The sequence below is a fragment of the Falco peregrinus genome, chromosome 11 (assembly GCF_023634155.1).
Source record: "Falco peregrinus isolate bFalPer1 chromosome 11, bFalPer1.pri, whole genome shotgun sequence".
Taxonomy (NCBI): Eukaryota; Metazoa; Chordata; class Aves; order Falconiformes; family Falconidae; genus Falco; species Falco peregrinus.
This window is the reverse complement of record NC_073731.1, coordinates 28,933,679-28,958,496: the sequence shown is the minus strand read 5'-3', so window position 1 is coordinate 28,958,496 and position 24,818 is coordinate 28,933,679. Positions and strand designations below refer to the sequence as shown.

The window sequence follows — 24,818 nt, the reverse complement described above, 5'->3', positions numbered from 1 at the left end:
TCACTTGTATTTGTCCCAGTACCAAAGATAGATATATAGAGAATAAGGATTTGAGGTCTGTATATGCACTGCTGTATTTTACAAGCCTAAAATCTAGCTTTACAAGTCTTCAGTGGAAAGGACAACTGGATGGAGAAGTACCATGGTGAGGTATTGAGCTGCTCTGCAGGCTTCCATCCCACACAGGGCAACACTTCCATGCTGGGGGAGAATCTTCTGTATGCAGAGTTTGCACAATTTTTAAAAATCTTTAGGTCCTTCTGATGGACAATGCTTTTGAATTCTGATGTCTCCTGTCAGAACAGGTTTTACTGGAAAATGTACTTTCATAAAAATTGAATTGTTTATAAATGACTTCTCTAACTTAAAAGGACAGAGGATAAAGGAGACATCTAGTGAGAATAATGCATTTGGATTCTCAAAAAGCTGTTGGCAACATTCCACACCAAAGGTTATTAGTGAGATGAAGCTGTCATGTGATGGCAGGAATTATTTCATGGAGTGAAAGCTGGTTACAGCATGGCAAGGGGTGGGATTTAGTGGTCAGCACGGAGCAGAGCCAGCAATGGGATCCCCCAGGAATCAGTGCTAGAACTGGTTTTGTTTAATATATGAACAACAACAGGAGAAGGAAGTGAACAGCGGTATCTCTGTGCTGGCAGTGGTACTGGACCTTTTCAAGTATGCAGCCACCACGCAGGCAGCAAAAGCAACCTGAGGGACCTCACTAAACTCAGCGGGCAAAAAAGTGGCAGATGATGAGCTTCAAAGCAGATAAACGTAACCTGCTGCCATCAACAGGCTCAAAAAAGGATTAGACAAATTTGGGACACCAGGTCAAAAGACCAAAGGACTAGGCAAGGGTGTACCCTTTAACATCCCCAGTCCAACAGCTGTGGGTACTGAGGGAATAAGCAGGGAACACGCTGCGGAAAGTGGCCGGCAAAGGTGCTCTCCTTACCTGGCTCTCCTATTGCTGGCGCTGGAGACACAGCATGGTGCCTGGTGGACCCAGCAGTGCGGGTTTTATGTTCCTATTTTGACAAAATTTCTGGTAGAAGAAAATCTGAACAAAGAGTTTCAACTATCAGAATAGTTCGCTTTGATAGAGGAAATTCTGACTTTCTTTTTTAAAATTTTGCCACTATTGAGGCATTTAAGTGCATGCTATTTTCATTATTTTATAGTGCTTTAACACTACAATATATGATAAAATATTAAAAATAAAAAGCAAATTATTACAATGTTATAAAAAGTTTGCTACTCTTTAAGAAATATTTTGATAGATCTGGATTTTTTTTTCCTTGTAAAAATAAGTCCATACCAATTTTGATATTTTGTTTTTTCATTCTGAATCAAAATTGAAGGGTGTTTTGCAATATTGTCATTTTTGGTGGAATAGGAACATTCATTTCCAGGAAGCTCTAGTGATTATTTCCTTTCCTGATGCTTGTCAGCCTCTTCTCCCATTTCAGAGCCTTCACTCTGATAAGCGTACCAGATCTGCTCTGTCTAAGGAGACAGTTAAGATATTTCTTACATGCATGTGAAGTACAGCATGATAGAGGGGGGCTTGCTTCAGCATTACTAGAGGTCTCTCCTGTTTAATTTTGCATCAAAGAACAAGATCTTCTGCTGAAGTTAAAAGCAACCTCAGAAAGGAGTAGTATCACCTGCCTGGTTGCTTATTCCCATTACCAGAGCCCCCATCCCCTTGGGTGGCACTGGCACTGGTGTGACAGCACTGTGACCCAGCTTTGCTGGGGCTTCCTTGGTCGAGGGCAGGTAGGGAGCAGGTAGGCAGCAGCAGGGTGGACCCATGTCTCTAATCTGCTTATGCCAGCACCTGCTTACGCCAGCTTGAAGGTTTCACAGCGATGTCTCTTCATGTGAGACAAAGACCATCTGATCTAGATGTCAGCCGGAACGTAAAGAGTGAGGGCATTATATTGCCTCAGTTTTGAGACTGGTACCTGACGTCCTCTGTGACCCTGATGAAGCTGAGCTCCAGGACAAGGTGGCAGGGGGTGGTTTCTGTGCCCTTGCGCTTCCTGTAGTTCGTACTGTGGTTTGGGATTCTCCAGACCATTTCTGTTTAATGGCAAGATCTGCTTCCCAGAAGGGATCTTGCCATACTGTCTCTCCTGACCCTTTTATTCCCTTCTTTTCTCCCAGGATTTGTTTGTTGGTTGTTTGTGTGTGTGTGTGTGTTTGTGTGTGTTTTGTGGATTTTTTTGGTTGTGGGGTTTTTGGGTTGGTTTTTTTTTTTTTGTGAGTCTGACAGCTCTGTGATAATTATTCCTCCTCCTCACAGCTCTGCACAGGAATCTGCCCATCTGATGGTGTGGGTGGCCATAGCTGGTGTACAGAGCACAGCTATATTCTCTCATTAAATTCCCCAAAAGCCTTCCCACTAGCAATAAACCTCTGCTTCACAGATCCATAGGAAAATATGAACACGCTTTAGCAGAGCTGAAACTGGAACCCAGTCTGGAAAATTATGATTGATTTTCCAATTCAAGCGGTCTTCGGGAGTCACCCCCCGGGAAACCTGGCTTCTTAGCTTCAGAGCGGATTCTGAAGTGCTAGAGAAAACTGTGGGCGTCCTGGGAGCTGGATCCCGATGGGTGCGTGCAGTCATCCATATCATCATCTGAGTGTGGTGGTGCAGCAGAACGCAGTGCATGCTCCCAGAAGGTGTTGCTGCTGTGCTGGCCAGATAGGCAGGGGCTAGTATGGGACATGCCAATGTATCAGCTGCATTTGGGGTGACTCACTCAGGGCAGTGCACCCGAGTAACTGAGGTGTGGGCAGCATTTTGGTCAATGCATCATCTGCTTCTGACAGTGCCTCCCCCCGCACGAGGGAATATACCCTTTAAATTTCTCTCTTTCTTTAAATACTTGTCTTGCTGCCTGCTGGTGCGTGGGCTACAACTAAGTACAGTTGTAAAAAACCTGATACCTAGATGAGACTGTCTCTGAGGGATGTGTCAGCCCAGGGCTCCCTCAGCTGCTGGAGCTGTTTGGTAGGGCCCTGATGGTCAGCCTCAGCAGAGCTGCCAGGGCATGAGAGAAGCTGAATCAGATTCTCATTCTCAAATACAGGAAAGGTGGAAGCAAATCAGCCAGAAAACTTCAATCTTTGCGGACCACATTTTGTGGTGAAGTAGTCAGGGCTAAATCTCCCAGTATGAAGGCAAGGAGGTAAGTCTTGGCTTTCTTTAAGTGAGGTCAGTGAAACAATTCACCTCTCTGCATTCTTCCATGAAGCCATTAACTTATTGTACAAGCACAGGCTAAAGTACTAACTCCTTTGGTTATGGCTTGCATGTACTAGTTTGTACCGAGACCTGTGGATAGACTTGGCAGCGGAGTGCAAGCCCTGAGATAGTCACCATCATCAAAACCAGCTACCCAACACCTGAAATGCTTTGAGTGGCTGTCTTTGGCAGGGCGACAGAGAAGCTAGGTGGTCTGCCTGAGGACCTTCAGCAGCAGCTGACCCTAGAGGAGAAGTTGAGGTTGATGCTGAAAGCCTTACTGGGACATCTTTCCATACAGAGAAAAACCTTAGGAAGGAAGCGAGCTCGTTGATGGCGCACAAACCAGACAAGGAAAGGCTGCCGGCACTGTTATAGTCACGGGAAACAGCTTTGTCATAAGCTGCTGTGAGCTGAACTCAAACCTAAAAGATGAAATCCTCCAAAAGCAGTTACCATTTGCCCCCTTTGAGCCCCTTCTTCTGATTCATGGTCAATTTTCAGCAGATCTGCGAAATGTGGGTTCACGTCATCATTTGGGGTCATCCTCTGACAACGCAGCCAGCTATTGCAAGCCTGCAAAGGAAAATATTATCTTCCTCAGATCACATTTTTGGAGGTAATGGCTCGGCAGTCAGAATGAAATCATCAAACACCAAGATGAGCCAAAGCAAAAGCAATAGATACTGGTGGGCGGTTTTGACCAACTGGCTAATAAAAGACACATCAAGTTTATACTGCAAGTTTATTATAGTAATACAATCAGATTAAATTATTTTCACAGCTAATATACCTAATTATCTCAGGGTATGTATATATATTTTATTCCCAGCAAGTTACAATCTTTTTAATCATGCAGCGAGTAACGTACAAACACAATTTTATGGAATTTTTTTTTCCCTAAAAAAGAGAAACAAAAATTACAAAAGTATGGCTTTGTAAGAAAGTCATATCATACAATGAACATTCATTTGTACTTGGGCATAGCAATATTCGGTCTTAATCAGTGAACAACAGCATCTGTCGCTGCCATGCTGATTCCAAAAAAGCCAAGGGAACTGGGAAGAGGGAAATGCCAATCAGTGTTAGAGAGATGGAAAATATATATCTATATACATTCAAAGTACGAAAAATGTAAAAAATGTTTTCAGGGATTAAGCATCACATTTATTTATATGCTGAAGTAGAATTATGGAGCCTTGAAGAATATAAGTGCACAAACAGTTTCTGTTTTCCTTTAGACCAACAAACATCGGCAGTGATGCAATTGACTTAAAAAGCGTTACTTCAGATGTAAAGAGGTGTAACAGAGGTCAGAATCTGGCCTGTCCTTCCTGCTAATGGTGCTGCAGAAATAGACAGAAGCATAGGGTTAGGAAGTCACAGGTGGCTGAATTCTGCTGCCAGCCCAGAGAAAAGAAAGACAAATACCTTTAATAGATTTTATTGAAAAAAATAAAAATGGCTTTGAGAATGAAATGCAGCCACTATTGGGAACCTTTCACTGGATGATTGCAGTTGTTGGCAAGTAGAAGCCTTTGTGCTTGCTGTTCAGGGGTAAAACACTCATTTCAAGAGCAAAGCTGCTGCCTCTTTACAGGAGAACTGTCCTTACCTGTTAGCAGCACAGAGCTTGGGACGCACACATACCTTGTGAAAAGACTGCTTTCTTAAGGCATTATCACTGATGTGTAAAGTACTGTAAATCAGTCAGGAGTTTTACCAGGAGAGGGCAGCCAGAGACACAGACACACGTGTGCACACATGCACCCACTCGTCCACACACCCCTCAGATCCTTACAATGCTACTCTGCAAAATTGAAATTAAAAGTGTAACCTGCAGAGCCAACCTGTAATCCAAAGATTAGCAAAGACTTTACCCTCTCCCTTTTCTCTCTTGCTTGCATTCCTTTTTCCCAAGTTCAGAAATACAGATCTTAGCTACACTTAGTATGTATATATGCAAAATGTAAACATCACTACACAGCACCTAGCACCCTTTTTGATTAACAAAGTCACTAACATATTTGTCATGCAAGCATAGGGATTTTTCAAGGCTATGGACTGTCAGGTTGCAGAAAGCATGAAAAATATTTTGAGTTTACTTTTGCTAATGACCTGGCTTGGAAAGAATAGAGAAAATACATCAACACGAATAGGGCTGAGGTAGATTTGACCGTATCCAGTGTAATGTCACTGTACTGAGCAGGAAGACAAATGGGATCCCAAACCAACAGGCAAGTCACCACAAGACAAGCAAACCAGGTTTAGAGAGAAGATTCCTCCATTCCAGCAGGACACCCCCTCCTGCACCCGTATCGCTACAGGTGATGGAAAGTTGTCACCACATTGCTAATGGCCTTAAACTCTGGCCCAGCGGGATGGCACGTGGAGGTCCGAGGGTAGCCTAGCAGCTGAGGGCCAGCTGGGGCTTGATCTCGTGTTAAAATGCTCAGGAAAAGGAGGAATGAGAGGGCTGTGGAGTGATCTTTCTAGTGAGGGCAGCTGCCTGCTGGGCACTGGGCTGAGTACACCAGTTTTTGCATGTTGGCCAACTGTGGGCCAGCAGCTTTCTTCCAGACTGTGCTGCAGATGCAGATTTGTCCCAGAATTTGAGTTTCTCGAGCAGTTGCTGAGAATCCATCTCTTATCCTCTGGGCTGATGGATTGAGGGTAGCCTCCCACATGGACAAATGTGTGCACACAAGCATCCTGCTGCCTACTACACATCCACGCATTAAGCCTGAAGTGCCTGAAGCCTGAACTTTGCAACAATCCGCAACTATGACAGTCAACCAGAGATCCCTGCACCATTCTAGACCCATTTGCTCCCAGTGGGTTGCTCTGGCTCTCTGGGTGCATCCCCCTACTGTATTAGAAAGTGCTACCTCATTAATGCCAAGAATCCCTACCTGCCTCCTTTGATTTTTAAGTCAAACAGCCTTCCCCTCCCTTCTGTCTTTTCTAAAAATCTTTGTAGCACCAAAACTCTTACGGTTTTGAGCCAGTGCAGTAAGAGCTGATGATTTCCCTTCCCTCCTTCCCTGGAATCTCCGCTCCCAGGGCCTAATTGCTATTCTAATAATATCCATCAGCAGCCTCCTCCGCCTCTCGCCCACCAACATCCGGATGAGATACCGCATTGCTGCTGGGGACAAACCCAGTCCTGCTCCCCCAGACTCCAGGGGTGCCACCTGGGCTGTGCTGTGCACAGTTGCTCTCACCAGCCTTGGGCAGGCAGCCCCTGCTTTGTCCTCTGCCTGCAGCTCCGTGTTTCTGGGGGCTGCCAGGGCCGGGGAGCCTGCAGGGCTAGGCACAAGCAGCTCAGCCACCGCTTATAATGCAAATCTGCCTTGGGCTCTGCTTTGCTTCCCAAGCTGTGACAGCCTCTGCCTGCCGCAGAGCCGGCCGAGCCAGCAGCCTCTCTGCAAAACCCTTGCCTGAGACTGGCCCTGAATTTCTCTGCCACCATTCACAGCCTCCCCTATCGCAGGAGGAGGAACAGACACAGGTGGAGAAAGACTTGCAAGTCCCCTGGGGCAGGGGTGGAAGGACGCTGCAGCACCGGGGCTGTAGGGTTTCAGGAGAAGGGTTAACCCTTTCATGGCCTGCTTGCCACTTTTAGGGCTGGGCTGACATTTTCTCCACCTTGCAAGCAAGCGTGCATCTTCAGCTAGTGCAGTGCGGGCAGCACCAGCACCAAAGTGCTTCCGTGGCATGATTCCATGGCATGGCAGTGGGAGGGGGTGTCCAGGAGGAGCATCCCAGTCCTCCGAAAGGATGTTCCAGTTGGCTGTGCCCGGCACGTTGCACAGCGCTGCAGGAAATCTCCGCCTGGCTGTGGCTGGCATCACCAGCATCCTGGCACACAAGAGGTAACCTGTGCACAGGGAAAATGAGCGGAATTGCTCCCTGTGCTGACGGAAAAAAGGGTGCAGCTCCAGCACAGCCTCCTTGGCACAGGCAGGGAATTAGCCAGACGAGCTACAAGCCATTTTTGCACGGAGCAATTGAGATGTGACCACACACCCTGCCTTAGCCAGAGCCCTGCTAGAAGCGGTTTGTGCCCCACAGCCTTTGGCTCCAAATGTGTTTAAAGAGACAAGTAACTCCTTCACAGCTATTCCGTACGGATCCGGGGAAGTGGGTTACACTGCTTCAGCAGAGCAGCGGGTTGCGCTAAGAAAGAGGGGAGAACACTAAGAAAGAGGGGGTCCAAAATAAGGGATGTCCTCCAAAGGGAGCTGGGATCCTGCCACTGCTCTGATGGTGTTGAGCACAGCCAGGAGAGCAGTACCAGTGCCTTGAACATACAGGGCTTTTCCTGGGCAGCAAGACAGAGCTCCCCAGAAAGCAGGGCAGCCCCAGCCCTGCTTTCTGCAAATACACGCGGCCTGCAATGCCGAGGGGAGCCAGCGGGAACTTTTTGTATTTTCCAGGATCAGGCCCTCTTTCTGGACCCAGGTGGCGGAAATGCTCTAATTGACAAGTGACAACTTTTAACAGGAGAACGTTATACCCCAGCTGAGGATAACTAGAAATGCTGGTGGCTCTGAGACCCACTGGGAAATCAAGTTAGTGAATTACGTCCCTTGTGGAGATATGTTCAGCCCTAAAACACAAGTCAAGGAGAAATAACATCACTTAGGAAGGACAAGGCTTCCACTGGCCCTGCTCTGATTTCCATCTGTTTACCGGACAGCAGGGAAAATGGGAAAATGGTTCCTTCCCCACTGCACAAGCCTGTAGAGGCATCGGGCTAGGATTGCCTTTAACCCCCTCACTCCCAGGTGAGACAGGATGCTTTCAGTTAGCTGTTCTGCTGGGGTCCACCCCCCCACCCCCCACCCCCCAGCAATATACATTCACTGCCCTCCTCTGAAGCCATGCCCTTCACACTATGACCTGCTGTAAAGTAACCCAGTAAAATCAGGTACCCTACAAGACTGCCTCTACAACCCTGCAGCATCAGCCATGGACCTTTTGGTTATTACTAATGATGCTAGATCATTGTTAGAAAGGAACCCTGATGTTTGAACCCTGTTGGTGTGGGGTGGTATTTCTCCCAGCTCTAGCAGAACAGAGTCCCACAGTTACACCGTTTGAAAATCCCACTGGGCATGTAGTTCCTTTTTACCCAGGTATGTTACACAGGATACAGTTATCATATTGGGAATTCAGATACACTGATACCAGCTGACAGCTAAGAAACCAAACATAACACAGTCTCGACTACAGTTAACCCTTCACATGCACAATGAAACAGAAAACAAGGAAGGCATTTGCCTTTAAAAGTGCCGTGCCTGCAATCAATTAGAAAAGACATTTAAAATCTTGTCACAAAATATTGGATTTTCCAGCATAGCCTAATAGGTTAAGTACTAAAATCACACTAAAATGTAGAGGGTGGTGGATGACCAGCTCCCCTAAGTTGCCTTTGAAAATCCAAACCCAGCAAATAAAGTCAAGGAAAAACATTTACCACATTTTTTGTCGGTAGCTTTTTGCCATAGGATGGTAAGGGCTTTAGTGCCTGAGGTATAGGTAGTTCCTGGATGCTTTTAGGGAAGTGGGAGGGGGGAAGAGTCTGGAGAATAGTTTGCATAGCTTGCAGATATAAAGAAGCAGGTGTGTTCCCAACCAGGCTGTTGAATTTGTCTTCCCCCAGCAAAGCTGTCCAGTGGTCTGGATGCTCCTGCAGAACTTTCCGCATCTTAAACTGGGGGTTGGGCATGAAGAGCAAGAGGTAGTCGAGGCAGAGCTTCTTTGATGCCACATTGACTTTGGAGTCCCACATCTGCTCCAGGATGACGTCCAGAGGGGTAAGCCCTTTACTGTCCTCTATCCTGGGAGAAGCTCCATTCCCGAGGAGGATGAGGACTGTCTCTGACCTCAACAGTTCACAGGCAAGGTGCAGAGGGGTTTTCCCATCTTCCAGATGAAAGCAACCAGTCCTGTTGATGTAGGAGTTCAAGCTGGGGAGCTTGTGTGCGATTTTGATGATCAGCGCCAAGATATCTCTCCTGTCATATGTGACCGCCATGGCCAAGTGAGGAGCAGAGGATGGGCAGTAGCAGAAGTGTTCCCCAGGCACCTTGAGAGCCTCCTCTGGAAAATGAGACAGCAGATACTGAGCATAAGGCAGGTGGTTATGCACCACTGCATAGAGAAGGGCTTCTGAAGGTGAGTAGGTTCTTAGGCTGGCATTTTCCTCCCAGTAAAAATACTCCATAGTTCTCATGTCTTCCAGCATCCACACAGGCTTGTGATCTCTCACAGCCTGGTAGAACATATAGGATAGGAACTTGCAGTGCCTGCTCTGATCATCCTGCAGGCTGGCCTGGTTGCTGGCCATGGCTCAGCAAATAAAGAGCAGCTCCACGTAAAATCACTCCAGACTGTAAGATCTGTGCACTTGGAATGCAGATCCCGATGCTGCTGCAACCTTCAGGCTGTCATTGCTGCCTGGACTGCACTAGCTGGAATGCCTGGGCTGATCATCTCCACCCATTCATTGTTTTTCCCCTCACTGCAGTGGTTTTGTTTAGGTAAGCACAATCCCACAGGCTCAGTTAACCCATGCCATGCAAGCAGATGGTTAGTAAGTACATCCTGCTCTGCGCGTGGTACAGGTTACTGGAACATTGTCAGACTGTGAGTGATTTTATACACACACAGCTAGAGAGAAGAGAGGGAGAGACTAAAATTAGCTTGAGAGGTGAGGCGGATTTCTGTCTGCATTTCGTGTCTAACTAGATCCGCTCATACATTGCAGTAAGTGCAATAGCAATATTCCTCTGTTTTTTGTATGTCACTCACACACACACAGCTCATTATATAGTAAAAAATACGTAGCGGTGTAAAATGCTCCACAGCTGATAATACACATGATTATATGCTCAGGAAATCAAGGGATCTGTAGCCCTAGCATTAGGAAGGGATCCCTATTTTATAAATAATGGTATGGCTGGCCACTTAGGAGACACAGATGTTAATGGATTGTCTATAAGGCATTAGTGATGTTTAAGATTCCAGCATTAATCTCTGCAGAGAAAAGAGTCGAACGGTACGTGCAGTAACTATTCCCAGTATTGAAGCATATTGCTCGGTTTAAATGCCTGCCTTTGTTTAGCAAGGAAATATCTGAAGTGCCTCTCCATTGCACGGCAAGTACATAAACAAAAGGTTAATGGCCAGACCCCACTGGCAGATGGAGAGCTTTGGTCTAAGCATTTCTCAGCCCTCATGCTCCAGGACTGGGGTCAGAGCCAGTTGCAATGGGGGGAAGTGGGATTAAACGATCAGACTTGTGCAGTGTCCTGGTAAGACACAGAAGACCAAGGCTGACAGGCTTGAGGGGGCACTGCCTGTTGGATGAGGCAGAAGGACCTAAACAAAATTAAATTCACAGAAAATAAATGAACTAAGCGCCCTTTATGACAACTTGTGTGTAAGGAAGGAGGCTTCCATGCATTTTATAAATTAACAGATTGCAGGAAGGTGGTATCTCATCAACTTGATAGGAAAACAGGGAAAATACAGAAAATCAAGATTTCTGTTTTCATTTAGTGAGGAGACAAACATATATTCCATATATTCAAACTATAAAGTGTTCAAGCATCTAATCTGAACATCTCCAAATGATGTCTGGGGCCATCCAAACAGAAAATCAAAGCCACTCACAAAACTGGGCCTAGACTTAACACATCTTCCAGAGTTCTGGATATTCAAGTCCATAGCCCAAACATTCCCTTTTAGAACCAATTTTCATATGGTTGGAATAAACAAGCGTATGTCCAGGTTTTGCCCACCGTTACTGTGGTTATGCATGAAAATGCTGCTGCATAGTCATTTGCACATGGTCTTGTACCCATGGTCATAATAAGCCATGTGCATGCTCAGGGCCGGATCCAAAGCCTACCAAAGGGCACAGGGAGGTTCCGCTGGCTCCTGCACGCTCTGGATCCAGCATTAGTCGTGCACTTGGAGACACAATTTTGTTTCTCCAATTACTAACACAACCCATCTGAAACGTAGACTTAGGTACTTGGAAGAGAGGTGAATTAGTATTTAAGTGGCTAGGCTCTTTTGACTAAAGCTCTCACAGGGCTTTCCCTACTAGTAAATCATTGCTATACCCTAGGAATTACATTAATTTCATTATTTCCATGTTGCAGGTATGGGAAAACACGCACACATTTTCCATAGCCCAGTTTCACAGAACAGCTCACGGAGGGAGCTGGGAACTGAACCAGGGATTGCTGCGACTTTGCCCAGGGTTACAGCCATTAAGCAACCCTCACCTGCTACTGGTGTTAAGATAGGTGTCCCCAGCGAAGTGGTCACAGCACCAAGCCTGTCAGTTCAAGGAGCACCTGGACAATGCTTTTAGTCATACAGTTTGGTTTTAAGTAGTCCTGTGAGGAGCAGGGAGTTGAACCTGCTGCAGAGACACATGAAAGTCAAGTGGAAAAACATTCTGCAAGTATCTCTACAGAAGAGGGAAGCCAAAATCCCAGAATTGGGAATGGCCACCAGGCTTATGGCAATCACCTCTACACCACAGGTCCAGGATGTCCAGGATGTGAAAACATTTGTAATCACAGGTTACCTTGTAATTCCAGGTTACACTGTAATTCTGCCCAGGAAGCCCAGCACAAAACAAGGGGAGTCCTTCCCGTGGTTTGCTTGCCTCTGTCGGGTGTTCAATGGCACAGGTCTGCCCGCCACGGTGGCTCCTCTCCTTGGCCTGTTTTGTTTTTTCCGGGATAGAAAAGCCGGAGCTGAAGGCACATGCTTGATGGCAATGCATCACTTCTGAATTACATTACAAGCATAATCCATCTATAAAACATTACAGATCCATTAGAAATGGAAGACATTAACATGGAAAGCTTTCCTGAGGACCTGGAAGAAGATTAGGAGTTCTGGAGTTTCTGTTTATGTCTTTGAATTTTGATCTGTGGCTACAAATAATGTATCCTAACTGACAATGTATTTCTTGTGGCTTCCCTTTTAGCCAAAGTGCAGTCTAGAAGGTGAGCAGAGTCTGTTCTGACTCATAGAGTGTCCAAGGGAGCAGGAACAGTTTTGAAGGGTGAAACTGAAAACAAAAGTTGATTTCACCCAAAACACCATTTACCATTTCAGCTGAGACCAAGAGGCTCTTTAGACCTCTCCCAGGCAGATGCATTTTTCACATTTTGATGGGGATTTCAGCTCATAAAGTGATTTGGTTATTGTGAGCCTGTGAGAAATACAGTGTGTTTCTGTCTGAGTGATTCAGGAATCTTCTTACAGTGTTATGCTCAAAACATTGTTTCTGGGCAAAAGGGAAATGTACCTTATATAGAGAGACAAAAAATTTTTGTTAGTATAACCGAAACCTTAGCACTCTAATAAAAAATTGTTATTAATCCAGGTCTAATTATTACAGAAAAATAAATAATACTCCTATGCAGAAAAATGTCAATGTGAATAACAAAGATGATGATAATGATGATAATAATAATTCTTTAAAAATCAAAATTGTTATGCACACACTTCTTAACTTCTACCCCTGTTCCTGGTGTTATGCTCCCCCTGCCCTTGCTCGTCTGGGTCCTAAGGTTGGTGCTTTCATTCTGGTGGTGGTGTTAGAGGGAGTTATCAGCATCTGGAGTCCTCCAGTGGGAGGAATGTCAGTGGGAGGGATGGTTTCCTCTTTGTCATTCTAGAATCTTCTGGGGGTCTGTTTTATAATTAGTAACATGCTTTTACACCTGGGGTTTTTTTTCTTCATTGGATTGAAACTCCATTTTCTATCCAAATTTACTGTATGTGTTGATTATATACTTGTAAGATACAATTTCTTTGTCCTCTTTGCTACCTCTAAAACTGTTCTTGCCCAGCTCCACATCTGTGTTTCTTTAACTGACCATCGGTGAGTCGTTTGTAGCTGTGACGTCTCTGGCCAAGCCTGTGCCCCACCTCTTACCATCCCATGCCTGTACTGCCCTGCACCGCACCCTGTGCCTCCACTTCTCAAGACCTCTGCTGTCGTACCAGGGCTATAATTAACTCTATTAACTCTAGCTTATTAACTTGGAGTCGTGAACACCTCGTGGTGCATGGAAGAGTTACTTACTACTGCTATCTGTATAAAACGATGGTTGTACCATACAGTGCTAATCAAAGTAAAACAAATCAGCCATAGCCACCTGGTCAGAAGGAAAATAATATTCCTACAGCTAAATCGAGTTTAAATAAAGTGGCGGCAGGTCAATAAATGTCCAGGCAAAGCAAGCCCGACAAGCCTCGGTCCTGAGCCTTTGCACACTTGGTACAAAACCTGCGGCCTGTTACTAGCAATGGCCATACTGTACTGCAGGGGTAGAGGGTTTCAATCGATCCTGTTTCTGGAATAAACCGGAGCAGAAAGGCTTTGTGTACTGCACATGGCTGAGAATGTGGCTTACACTTATCCTTTCTCTGTCACTTCCTCCTGCTGCCATTCTGTGTAAAGACACAGGGAGCAATGAGGAGCACCATGGAGTCAAGAGAGGATGGAGATACCCTCTGGAAATGAACAAAAACATCAGCAGATTTCAGTCCCTGGGACTGAGGATAGATGTCTTGTTTGGCTGGGAGTGGGGCTGTCGTGTTTGTCGCTGCAATGGCTGGTGAGAACAATGCATTTCCCCACTTTAAGGGAAGAGCAGGCATGCCACCGGCCCCAGCAGTGTAGGGCCTAATCTAAGCTGAGCTCAGCTCCTTCTCACCATGTTTTCACCTGGACACACACATGAAAACCTTAAAGGAAGAAGATGCCTGGGAAACACAAGATGGAAAGGCTCTGGGGAAGATTCAGACTTCCTCCAGCCTGCCACATCTGTCAAACACTCCAGTGAGATGTATCTTGCTCCCTTTCTTCCTTTCTTCAGTGATCTCTACTGGCTGAAAAACAGATTTTCCAGGCACAACTGATGCCAGTTCCTCTATGCCCTTTGCACAGGATGATTTAGCCAGGACATACAAAGAAGTAAACCAATTGCCAGGTACTGGGTGCCTGAGCACAAAGCAAGAGAGTTACAGAAACCTGATCTCTTGATGCAGAGGTGTGCTGCTTTTCAGCATCCCATCTGTTGGTCTTCAGCCTTTCCTTGGGAAAGAAAAACTGATCTGTAGGTGATGGGTGATAAACCTTCTGCTACTGTGAGCCTCTAGCAATGCTCGCTGTGTCCTGCTCTCCACGTCCAGCCCAGACCATGCAGCGCAGCTTGCGCACACGCTGCGTGATGAGCTAGCACCCTTGTGCAGAGCCCTGCCGCACCACAAGGCTGGCTTTACAGAGCCTGAAGGGTTGGTTTCTTTTATACCCTGCTACATGCTCACCACCTCTAATTCATCCAGCTGACTAAACAAGGCTTTGGGATGGTGGAAAAATCTACAGTCTGACCTGTCCTGAATTGCAGAATATTTCACTTCTGCTCACTGGATTCAAAGAGCGAATGAAACAATCTCTGACTATACGGCTAGAGGCTGGAAATGAAAATAAGCAGAGATTTACCAGTCTGGAAAGCATTTGAATTACGTGTGATGGGACCAGCTGATGTGCTGTATGCAGAACAAATCAATCCCCAGATGGTTATTTACCTGCAGAAGTTTGGAAGTGAAAGATAACTGCCTAAGATGCCAGAGTCATATACAATGTATGTAAAAGGGAGTCATCTAGAGAGAAATGGAGGATGTTCACATTATGCCCATGCTGCCAGTTAAGCAGTGCTGTAACCCAGACATATGTCCTGTTCATACCGTTACATTCAGATGCTCACCTGCACATTGTACAAAGGCCTGGAGCACTCACAAGAGGTAGGGGAGCCCGGGCAACATGGTGCTTTCCTGCAGGTTCTTGCTTCTCCAGCCTGCGAAGGGCTTAACCCGTTGTGTTCGAGTTTCACCTAGTGCTTCACTTCCAAAGTGCAACGAGTCTGAGCTTTACTGCAGCAAGCCATGAACAGCATGCACGGAAAATGCATGTACCAAAGGGGCTGATTGTGCCTCCGCCTGTTCCTTTGTCCACTTTTAAGCGCAGGGTACAGATAGAAGCCTTGACGTAGGACACGCTTCCAGCATACATGGGTCTTGACAGGGGGGCAAGCCTTTTGGAAGCAACAACACTCTGGTGGCCAGCAACAGCACAGGTCAATGCAACATGAGGATCGTCAGAACAACGCTAGATGATGAGCTTCCTTGCAATGTGCTTACAGTGAAGTGGAGCCTGCTGCAAATGTGACAGCATCTCTGCTAAGATGCAAGAAGGAAGGTGTAAGACTGAAGATGGATCTTGACACAGAATCTTCTGTGTCTCCTGAAAAGTGTTCTGCAAAGTTTTCTTCTGTTCCCCTACAGGATACTTAAGCAAAATCCCTGGCATTGTACATTGTGGTCACCAAGTGTCAACACTTCGTGTTACATCCTCGATGTCTAGGAAAAAGTAGCCGAGAGAGATGCAGACAGCAAAGCACGAAGTGTCATGAGATTAGTGAAGTTCTGAACTCTGGCCCCTCACAGCAATTACCAGAAAATTTAACAGCATTTCTTGATTTATGATGGATATTTTTTCCTTTAATCCATCTTGCTGCTTTAAGGAACAGAAGTTATAAAATATGTGGCAGGTCTCTATCTCTACCCCAGGTGAAAGCTGAATGCCTTTTTTTGGAGCCACACTCATCTCTTCGGGCATACACAACCTCAGTGTGCCTGACCGTGTGGCACTGGCCAGCAGCAAAGGCATGCTGAAGGCTGTCCGGTTGTCACTACGTGACCTGAGTGGCAGAGACCTACAGCATAATACTAGCTGTGGCCCCCAAGGTACAACCTCCCTTACCTTCTAATGAGGAATGTGGGAATATTGAGTCTTTCCCAAAGCAGTTTCCCTCCTAAGTCTCAGCACGAGGAATGCTGCAGGAGGCAGGTGTTGGTGTCTGAACAAGCCTCAGCAAGGGGGACAGGTGCTGAGGGCTCAAGTTGGACTGGGCTTAGGACAAGGAGTGAGCTGGGCCAGGAGATGGGTCAGGAGCAGGACCCAAATGAGGTGACAGAATTGAAGGCTGAGCTTGCTCAGAGTGTTGGAAAAGACACAGAGCAACAAGGTACAACTAGTACCATCCTTCTGCCTGTGTTCGGAATGGGGCTCTCATGGATATGGGATCCAGGGCCCAAATAAGCTGTTTGGCTTGGTGAACTCTCTGTTTTCAGGGAAACTGCTTGTGAGCAGCTGGTGGGATTGCCAGAGCCTGGGGACTGTCGGGTCCTGGAGGCTGGTCAGGGCAGAATCCCCACTGCCATGAATCAAACGCCTTTCCTCTGTCAGCTCCCAGGGAGGGATTGCCCATTTCTAAAGGCAGGCACTCGGTAAACACTGGAATAACTCCAAAGGAAGGATAAAAATGTTTCTAACTCTCTCTGAATGTCATACATCTCAACAAATATAGGTTAGATCAAGTAGTACGCTCATGTCTGGAGGATGAGATGTCACCTCAGTTTAATCAGCTATGAAAACAACACGGCTCATTTTATTCCATTTTTTTAAAAATGCTTTTGAGACCTGATTGCACAGAGCCTGCATGCCAAAAAACCTGGTGTCTCCCATTTCTGTGAGCCCATTTGTTTCAGTTCCCAACTCCTGTCCTAATTTAAGACTACATCTCTCAAAGACAGTACATAAATAGACAGATTACCATGCCTCTTCCAGAAAGTAACCTGTCAGCTGAGCTCTGTTTGAAGAACAAAAAGCCCTTACAGTCTGTGCCTGCAGACACATTGAACCAGATGCTGGTTTTCCAGTGAATGGCTGAGACAGCCTTATATTGTTGGACATTTTCCTTCCTCGTGATGATTGTGAGTCTCGGTGCCCTGTTTTACCATACTTCTATGTAAATGTCAAGGCTGACAAGACTGAGAAAGGATTCAGGAGGGTATGAATAAATTTAGTTTCCAAAACTAACGAAAAGTAATACTTTTTTACACAACCCATAATTAACCTGGGGAATTCAGTGCTACACAGTATCAACAAGGTTAAATGCTTTACCATCTCCAGGGAAAGTTTTTATTTTTTCTGTAGTTATTAAGGACTTTGATCTGTGTGTGTGCAGCAGCTGACACTACACCAAAACTGTAACTCTGACGTCCTACCCCCGTGTAGGTGGGCAAGTAAATAAAAACCTACAGCTGTGCCATTCCTAACACAATGATGACAGATTTGTCTGAACCTTCTTAGTAGTTCTAGTGCTGTATTGGTATTGTGAACAAGAGTTTGTCAGAAACTTAACGCCTGTGCATTTTTGTGTGGAAAATGCCAGGGCTGTGAGACTGAGTCGCTTTGCAGAATGCATCAGTTTCATTGCATCTTTTGACAAAATTCATGGTCCAAAAAGGGATGAACATATTTTTTACATTATTTGGATTGAACCCATTACAAAAGAAAAATTCAGATTGTGAGATGCTCTGTTAAACCCCCCAGTCTCCAAGTTATAATCCCATAATTAACTGCTGGAGGTTACTGAAAACAATCTTCAGCTTCAGTATCATTACAAAATTATTTGTAAGGAAAGTCTTTGCAGTGTCTTCTGAGGCCTCAGAGATGAGAGAGACTTCAAATTTAATTCAGTCATCAAGCATGCCAGTTCCTAGGCCCTGCCTATCATTGTCTCGTAGACAATATCCAGAGCCAAAGATAACCACTCACCACCATGTTTCTTCGCAATTTCTAGTGGGTTTTTCTACAATGGGTTTTTAATCTGGGATGAGTGCACAGTCCTAGCAACAAAAAAGCACTTCAGAAATACCTGAAAATGGTATTTGTCTAAGTAAGATTCTTGTGGACTTTATTAGCTCTAACGCTTTGTTCAAAGAATTGTACTAGAATAGTGGATTCCCTGAACAGGGGATGACTCAGCCAGTGACAAATTGCTTCTACTACCAGGTATAATGAGTCCAGAGCCTGCTAACCTGCAGCTGCTCATCTGTTTCCTTCTTCTTTATGGTTTAATGTATATGTGAAGTTGGCCGGTGAGAATTCGCTCAACAGCAGATGGATTACCAGCAAAATGAAAGCAGGAAATTCCATAAGGCTGCTCAAAGGAGAAGCATTCCGATGCTTCAGAAATGCTGTGGGCACAGTGGTTTTCCCTTAAGTCCGCCGAGGTACAGTGCTTGCTTGGACGTGAACTTTCTGCGGGAGGGCTGCCTCAGCGCTCATTCATCAGCACCCAGGGAAATATCATCCTGGACACCTCTGAGCTGTCTGACAATAGAAATACTATAAATATCAGAAAGCCTGAAACAGCTGTTAGTGCATAGCAGCCTTTAGTGAGATCCCAGCTAACAGCTGGTGAGTTGAACACTAAAGGAGAATTTAAAGATCTTCACAAAGCCACCCTTTCACTGACTGAAGCCTCTGGCTCATACATCTAGTTGATTCAGGACAGAAAAATAAATTCTGTTTGTGCCACATTAAACATACTGAAATATCCATCAATAATGCCCCAAAGGATGTTGAATTGCTTCAGCATACTGCAGTGTTTAAGTTAACCACTCCTATATTCTGTTTTAGAAGTCTTCTGCCCATCATGAGCAAACCATCTCCTTTTAATAAAGTTGATAACTGGTGATAAGGAAAGAACTTTTACTACAAAGTAACTGAGGTAAGAGGCAGAAAGTAATGACTTCTACTTTCAGATTGTTGCTAGAATTTAGAAGAATGGCTTAAATTTTCAATATATGTGACAGCTGGATGCCGGTTTTCTTTTGTTTTCTTTTTTGTTGTTTTCAGGTGAAAACCTAGGAAGTAGAAGCTCTTTCTCTCGACGAAATGCAGTCTGCGCAAACTCCTGTTTACAGTCACCTTTCTGCGCAACTCGTGCCAGACTGCCTTTGCAAACCCTCGTTCAAGATCTCAACAGCAAGGTACTGAAATTAAACCAAAACATCAGCTTGGCCCTCATTGCTCCCCCCCCCCCCCCCCCCCGCAAATTGAGAGAATTTGCGGAAGTAGCGATACACCACTGGCAGCCAAATTCCTCTGGGTACAACCCTAACACTAATGCAGGCTAATGAAGGGCCATGGCCTATATTCCTGTTCTGAGCCTGCAAGCTCCCCTTTGCTCAGCAGCACATGCTGCAGTTTACTTGTGTGTTGCACACTTCCTCCTTGTCCCAGGCTTTGCAATTCTGCACCAAGCTGTCAGTGAATTAAAAATCCAGGCTCTGAGGGTCCAGGAGTTAGGCTGGGGGGATGCTGCTCCCCCTGGCATCATGGATGGTGGTGAACCCTCAGCGGATACCTGAGGCGGCCCTTCCTTTTCTTTGCCTGGCAGTGATGTTGACCAGGACAGATCGTTCACAGGGGGCTTCCATCCCTAAATGCAACATCTGGTGCCATTTGAGACAGGTAAGGATCTGAGACAACCACACAGAGATGCTAGAAGGGCTTGCTGAAGCTCATCGTCTTTCCACAAAAGTAGCTGGAGGTCAGGGAAAATAGCCTGGAGCTTCTGACTTAGCACCACTGTTAGACATCTCGTGTGGCTTTCCATGCTTCAGCAGCCACCCTGTGGGCCATGACTGGTGACTGCTGCCTGGTGCTTCAGTGGGTGTGGGTGGGTGGCACTGCGTTGTGGGCACACTGAAGACTGGATACTGGAGTCTTCAATGGGAAGACTGGAACGTTTTGATGCAAATGATTCTCCACTGAAGAGCTCCAGAAAAGCCTCTGGTGAGGTCTGACCCTACCTAGCAGGAGTGAAGAACCATCAGGGTTTCTATTAGAGCCTCCCTCTGGTCCTTTTACCTTCAGGGCTGCTGTGGAGCCCAGGGATCCCCTAGCACAGCCCTGCCATGCCAAGTCCCAAGGACAGTCCATGGGTTTGCAGGCTGGCTTCTTCCCTGAGCACCGGGACGCTTGCGAACCATGCAGCCCCTTGGGTAAGGCTCCCAGCCAGCCTTCACTCTGCCACCCCACAGCTCGGTCAGGCAGGTGACAACAGAGCTGGGACTCCTTGTTCTTCCAGCAGCCTGGATAGACACCACCAGCAGCTAGGCATCTCCAAGAGTCTTGATGTTGGCAAGATGAAATATTGTTCATCTCTAAATGATATTTGAATTTGGAGATTTAGATCTTGATCTGGGGCCTGAAAATATCCTGAACATAGATTCATCTTTATGAAACAGAAATTCATTCTCCCAGCCAGTTCCAGTTGTCAGGACTCACTCCTTCTCGAAATGAGGCCGTCTATCATGGAGACAGGCACCTAACTGCAACCCAGATTTGAAACTGTTGGCTTGGAGGTTTGTAACTAAAATCCCAGCAACATCCCAACTGTTCTCAGGCTCACACTGAGGGGCCGCATCTGCTTGAAGTAAAAAATCTGAATTTACATGAGTCACACATCGACTCATTCTGTGTAAAGACACTGTAAAAGCAATGGCAAAAAAAAAAAAAAAAGCTGTCTGTGCCAGCAATGCCATGTTTACGTTAAAGCCTGTCAAATACAGCCCTAAAACCACTACATAAATAGGTGGAAATATTGAATGTGCTGCCGCATCATAAAATTGAAAGTGTTAAACTATTACAGATGGCTAATATGCATTATCTTCCTCATTTGTGAAAGTGAGGCCTCCTCTTCATCAAGCAGAGGCATTGTCCTCCCGACAGCCACAGCTCCTGCAGGAGAAAGGGACTGTCAGACGCAAGCCTGCTCTGCAGCTGCAGCCGTCCTCTCCCCACACGGCCCTGCTGCTCCACTCTCCTACTTGCCAGCTTGGTGCTAAAACAGAATCTGCAAACTGTAAAAAATTGGTGTAACTATATATCAGGGCCCGAAACTAATTTGGTTCGCAGTCTTAAGTATGTTGGCATTTCAGAGCCCTCATGATTTTTGTCGTGTAACTCTTTTTAAGAGTGAAGAATTGCTATTCACCCCTTGCTTTACAAATTGGAAACTGAGCTAGGCACAGCGTTAGTGATTTCCCCAAATCACAGAGGCATGTTTCTTCCTTTTCTATGGTATTATTTTTTTTAACATGCTACAAGTCTTTCCAGCTACTTTGAATTCACACAAGAGATGGGACCAATATTTTAATATGAGCATATCAGTGTCTTGGTGACCTTCCCCAGCACCTGGTGAATGAACACCAAGTTCTGGAGCCTGGGCTAAAAGAGTGTGAAATACACTGCTGTTTCTACCTGCTTTAAAGTCTCTTGCATGCATGATCGGTGTGTTCTGCTCACATGCTCAGACTTGACTCCACCGCCAGGTATCAAGTCAGGAAAGATTTTTCTTGCAATCAGTTTGGCAGAAACTGTTCGATTTTTTTTCTCTGTTCTTTGCCTTACATTATAGAAATGATGCTGCACTGTCTGTTTCTTCAGACAATCTTGATTCATGTTTGTGACCATCCTGAATGCTGCCATAGGGCTCATTTTCCCAGCTGATGGCTGCGATTACCTCTCTTGGATTCTCCCACTAGAGGGGCTGCCTCACTCCCTTTCATCGGGGTTCCAAACATTCACTGCTCATCTCCTCAGCCTGTAAATCCCCATCCTTCCCACCACTGCCATTCAACAGATGGATATTGATATCCGTCTCTGATTGATCCAGGGAGGTCACTGCTGTCATCAGTTTAATGAATTTCCAAGTGAGTGTCTTCATCTTTTCTCCCACATAGGCACGTCTGGGACAGTGAAGAGTAAATCCCTATCAGTGTCTCAAGACTGGCTCATTTTTCCCTCCCAGATCCCTGCTTTAACCTCTCTTTTGCTGTCATGGCTGGAAAAAGCACTCAACAGAGGTTAGACTGCTGCTGCGCTGACATTACTGCCTCACACCACCCAAATGTTTTCATGGCATGCTTTCCTCTCTGTACATCTTGGTCTAGCGTCATGTTGTAGGCTCTCTGGGGGTCTTCTGATCCTGGTGGGTGACTGAGGTTGTTGGTAACTTGCAGTGGGCTGCTCCCCACCTGCAGGTCTCAGACTTGAGGGGCAGAACCACCCCACAGACAGCAGGCAGACAGTGAGAGACAGGAGGATGCCCAGAGCCCAGAGGCTCCCTGGCCCTGTGCCTCACCCCTATCCTGCTGCCTGCTCTCAGAAACCTCTCTAATCTCCTGCCAAGCCTTCCTTGTCCGTTTTCCTGACACCCCCCTCACTTTGTGGACCACATGGCCTTGACCACTTTGTTCTGCCCACGGGTTCTCAGCACGTCTCTGGCACAACTCTGCACCCAGCACAACCTGCCCTTGTAAGCACCTAGAAAAGCCCTGGGTGGGCACACAGCTGCATGGGCAACACTGTAGAAGCAAAACACTCTTTCCAAAACTGAGACCTGAAACCAAATTTGAGAAGCAGGCTTGAAAAATTAAATTGGCAGTTTAACCATTTGTATTTATTTATGATTTTATTGCATTTCTCACCATGGGCAGAAGAACTGGATGATTTTTTCTGCTCACCTGCCTATATTCTGCTTAAGATTCTGTTCCATTTTCTTGATGTAGTCTAAGCTACAGTATGTCCTTTTTTTCAGAACATCATCTCTTTCCCTCTGCAAAATCTTATCTGGGTAGATTTCAAGAAGCTGCTATGTTGTCTGGGATTTATAGATGTGTGATAAACCCACTTAACCAAACAAAAAGGATACTCCATACATGTACAGTCACATACAGTCACACTGACTCTCTCATCGGTGGCTATTTTGCATCCTCGGTTCCTGCATCCCCATGATAACATGCACCCTACTGCTGTATAAAATGCACACCAGGCAGCCAATGCCTTCTGGAAAGTCTTGGACTTGTACATGGGCTGTTGTTCTATTCATGAACGTATGTCTGATGCTTCCCAGAAACTGCAGTTAAGGACACGTGCTGACATTGCCAGGGTAGTCCCTAAAGGCAAACACAATAGTCCATATGGTAAATTCTCCTGTTGCACCTTACTTTCATAAGTTTAGTGAATTTTGTGATGCACAGATTGGCTGACACATGAATTTCACATCTGAGAAAGAGGGAAGATACTGCACACAGGACAGATGACCTTTAATGTATATTTCAGAGTTTTTCCTCTGCATTTCCTGTGTAATGGAAAAGTTTTAATTATTTAATCTGTTTACAGTTTTCCAATAAGACCACTAGCAAAGGCAAAATCAGTGAAGCTATGAAAATCAACATTAAGCGCTAAAATCTGTTTCTGTCAGCTGGCAGGAAGCAAGAAACCCAGTTCTTGATGACTGCCTAATCTTTGACAAGCAGCGTGAGGATGAATCAACCTTTGCATGCCTCACTATTCAAATGTATCCCTGCAAAGTCAACACATGGATAAAAGAGGGAAAAGTCTCATCGCGTTCAAGCACCCACAAGGTGGTGCCATGCAATAATTTTAAGAGGAAACACTCCACCAAGGTGTTAGAGATCGAGATCCAGCTCCCCTTACGAATTACCACCTATTGCAGTAGCAACTTGTTTTTCTAAATCGCAAGCCAAACACCACCCCAACAACAACTTGCAGTCAATCAGTCCAAAGGATTGTATCAAGGATTTCTGGCTGCTGCCTCGGGTCCCCTCCAACCTCTTCCCTGTTGCAGGGTTGTGTTCCACCTCCGTGAGCAGCCCTAGGGACTTTCCTCCACATGAGATGGCTCTGGAGCATAATAAATCTCACATCAAGACTGCTTCCCTATCAGCACACCTCTGCGTTAAATAAAGATCACCTTTAACCTCGTGGCCCCCAAACACGCAGCTTAGTTTGCTTTGGATAGGCTAATAGGCACGGGAAAAGTCCTTAGCAAGGGTAACTGTCAGCCCTGTGGTAATTCCACTTCCCATACAGCTGCTTGTCCTTTCTGCATCATCATCTCTTGCTCACAGGACAAACACTGTCCTCCATTAGTGACAGACTCAGGGTAACCGAGTCAACAGAGTGAAGAGTAGGAACCCCTCATTTCAGTATTAGCAGGACATCGCCAGCTATACACCACATCAGTTTTCCCACTCACATGGAGATGACCAGCTTAATTCTAGCAGGTCTTGGGTGAACAGGAGATTTTTGAGGACTCCGGAGCTTCCTGCCTGTGTCAGCTTCAGATAGGTGGCTTAGAAGTGTACCTCTCCCTCAGACCCAGCCTGAATCCCTTGCTCTAGCAAAGATCCCCTTGAGATCAGGGTGAGCTTTTGTAGGGTTCAGCTGGTTGTTCCTAACCTGCAGGTTATCTCCACCCCTTCAGGCCCCATTCTTTGCTGAATGTCAAACTGTCTGCAAGACCAGTAACTTCTAAATCATGTAAACAACGTATGTTGACCAGACATTAAAACTGAGGATGCATACTGACTGTCCGCATAAACACAACCACCAGATTAACAGAGCAAGAAGTCTTTCACAAAGAATTACATCTCTTTTTGCAGCTCTTTAACAGCTTAAGTTGCTTTCTTCCCCAGTCAAACTCATCGCAGCACTAGTCACAATTCTAATGAAATTCAGATGATAATCCAGCTGAGAGTCTTGATAGCACCTCTGCCTGTGGCT

General features: G+C 45.8%; 1 protein-coding gene across 1 annotated transcript; it reads right to left on the bottom strand.

Annotated features, from left to right (window-relative positions):
- Positions 1-8,154: 8,154 nt before the first annotated feature.
- On the bottom strand, positions 8,155-19,240 carry LOC101917779 (ankyrin repeat domain-containing protein 9-like). The gene has a single exon (XM_027796450.2). It carries the CDS (start codon positions 9,615-9,617, stop codon positions 8,727-8,729), a length of 891 nt encoding a protein of 296 aa, XP_027652251.2. The 5' UTR covers positions 9,618-19,240; the 3' UTR covers positions 8,155-8,726.
- Between the last annotated feature and the right edge of the window lie 5,578 nt (positions 19,241-24,818).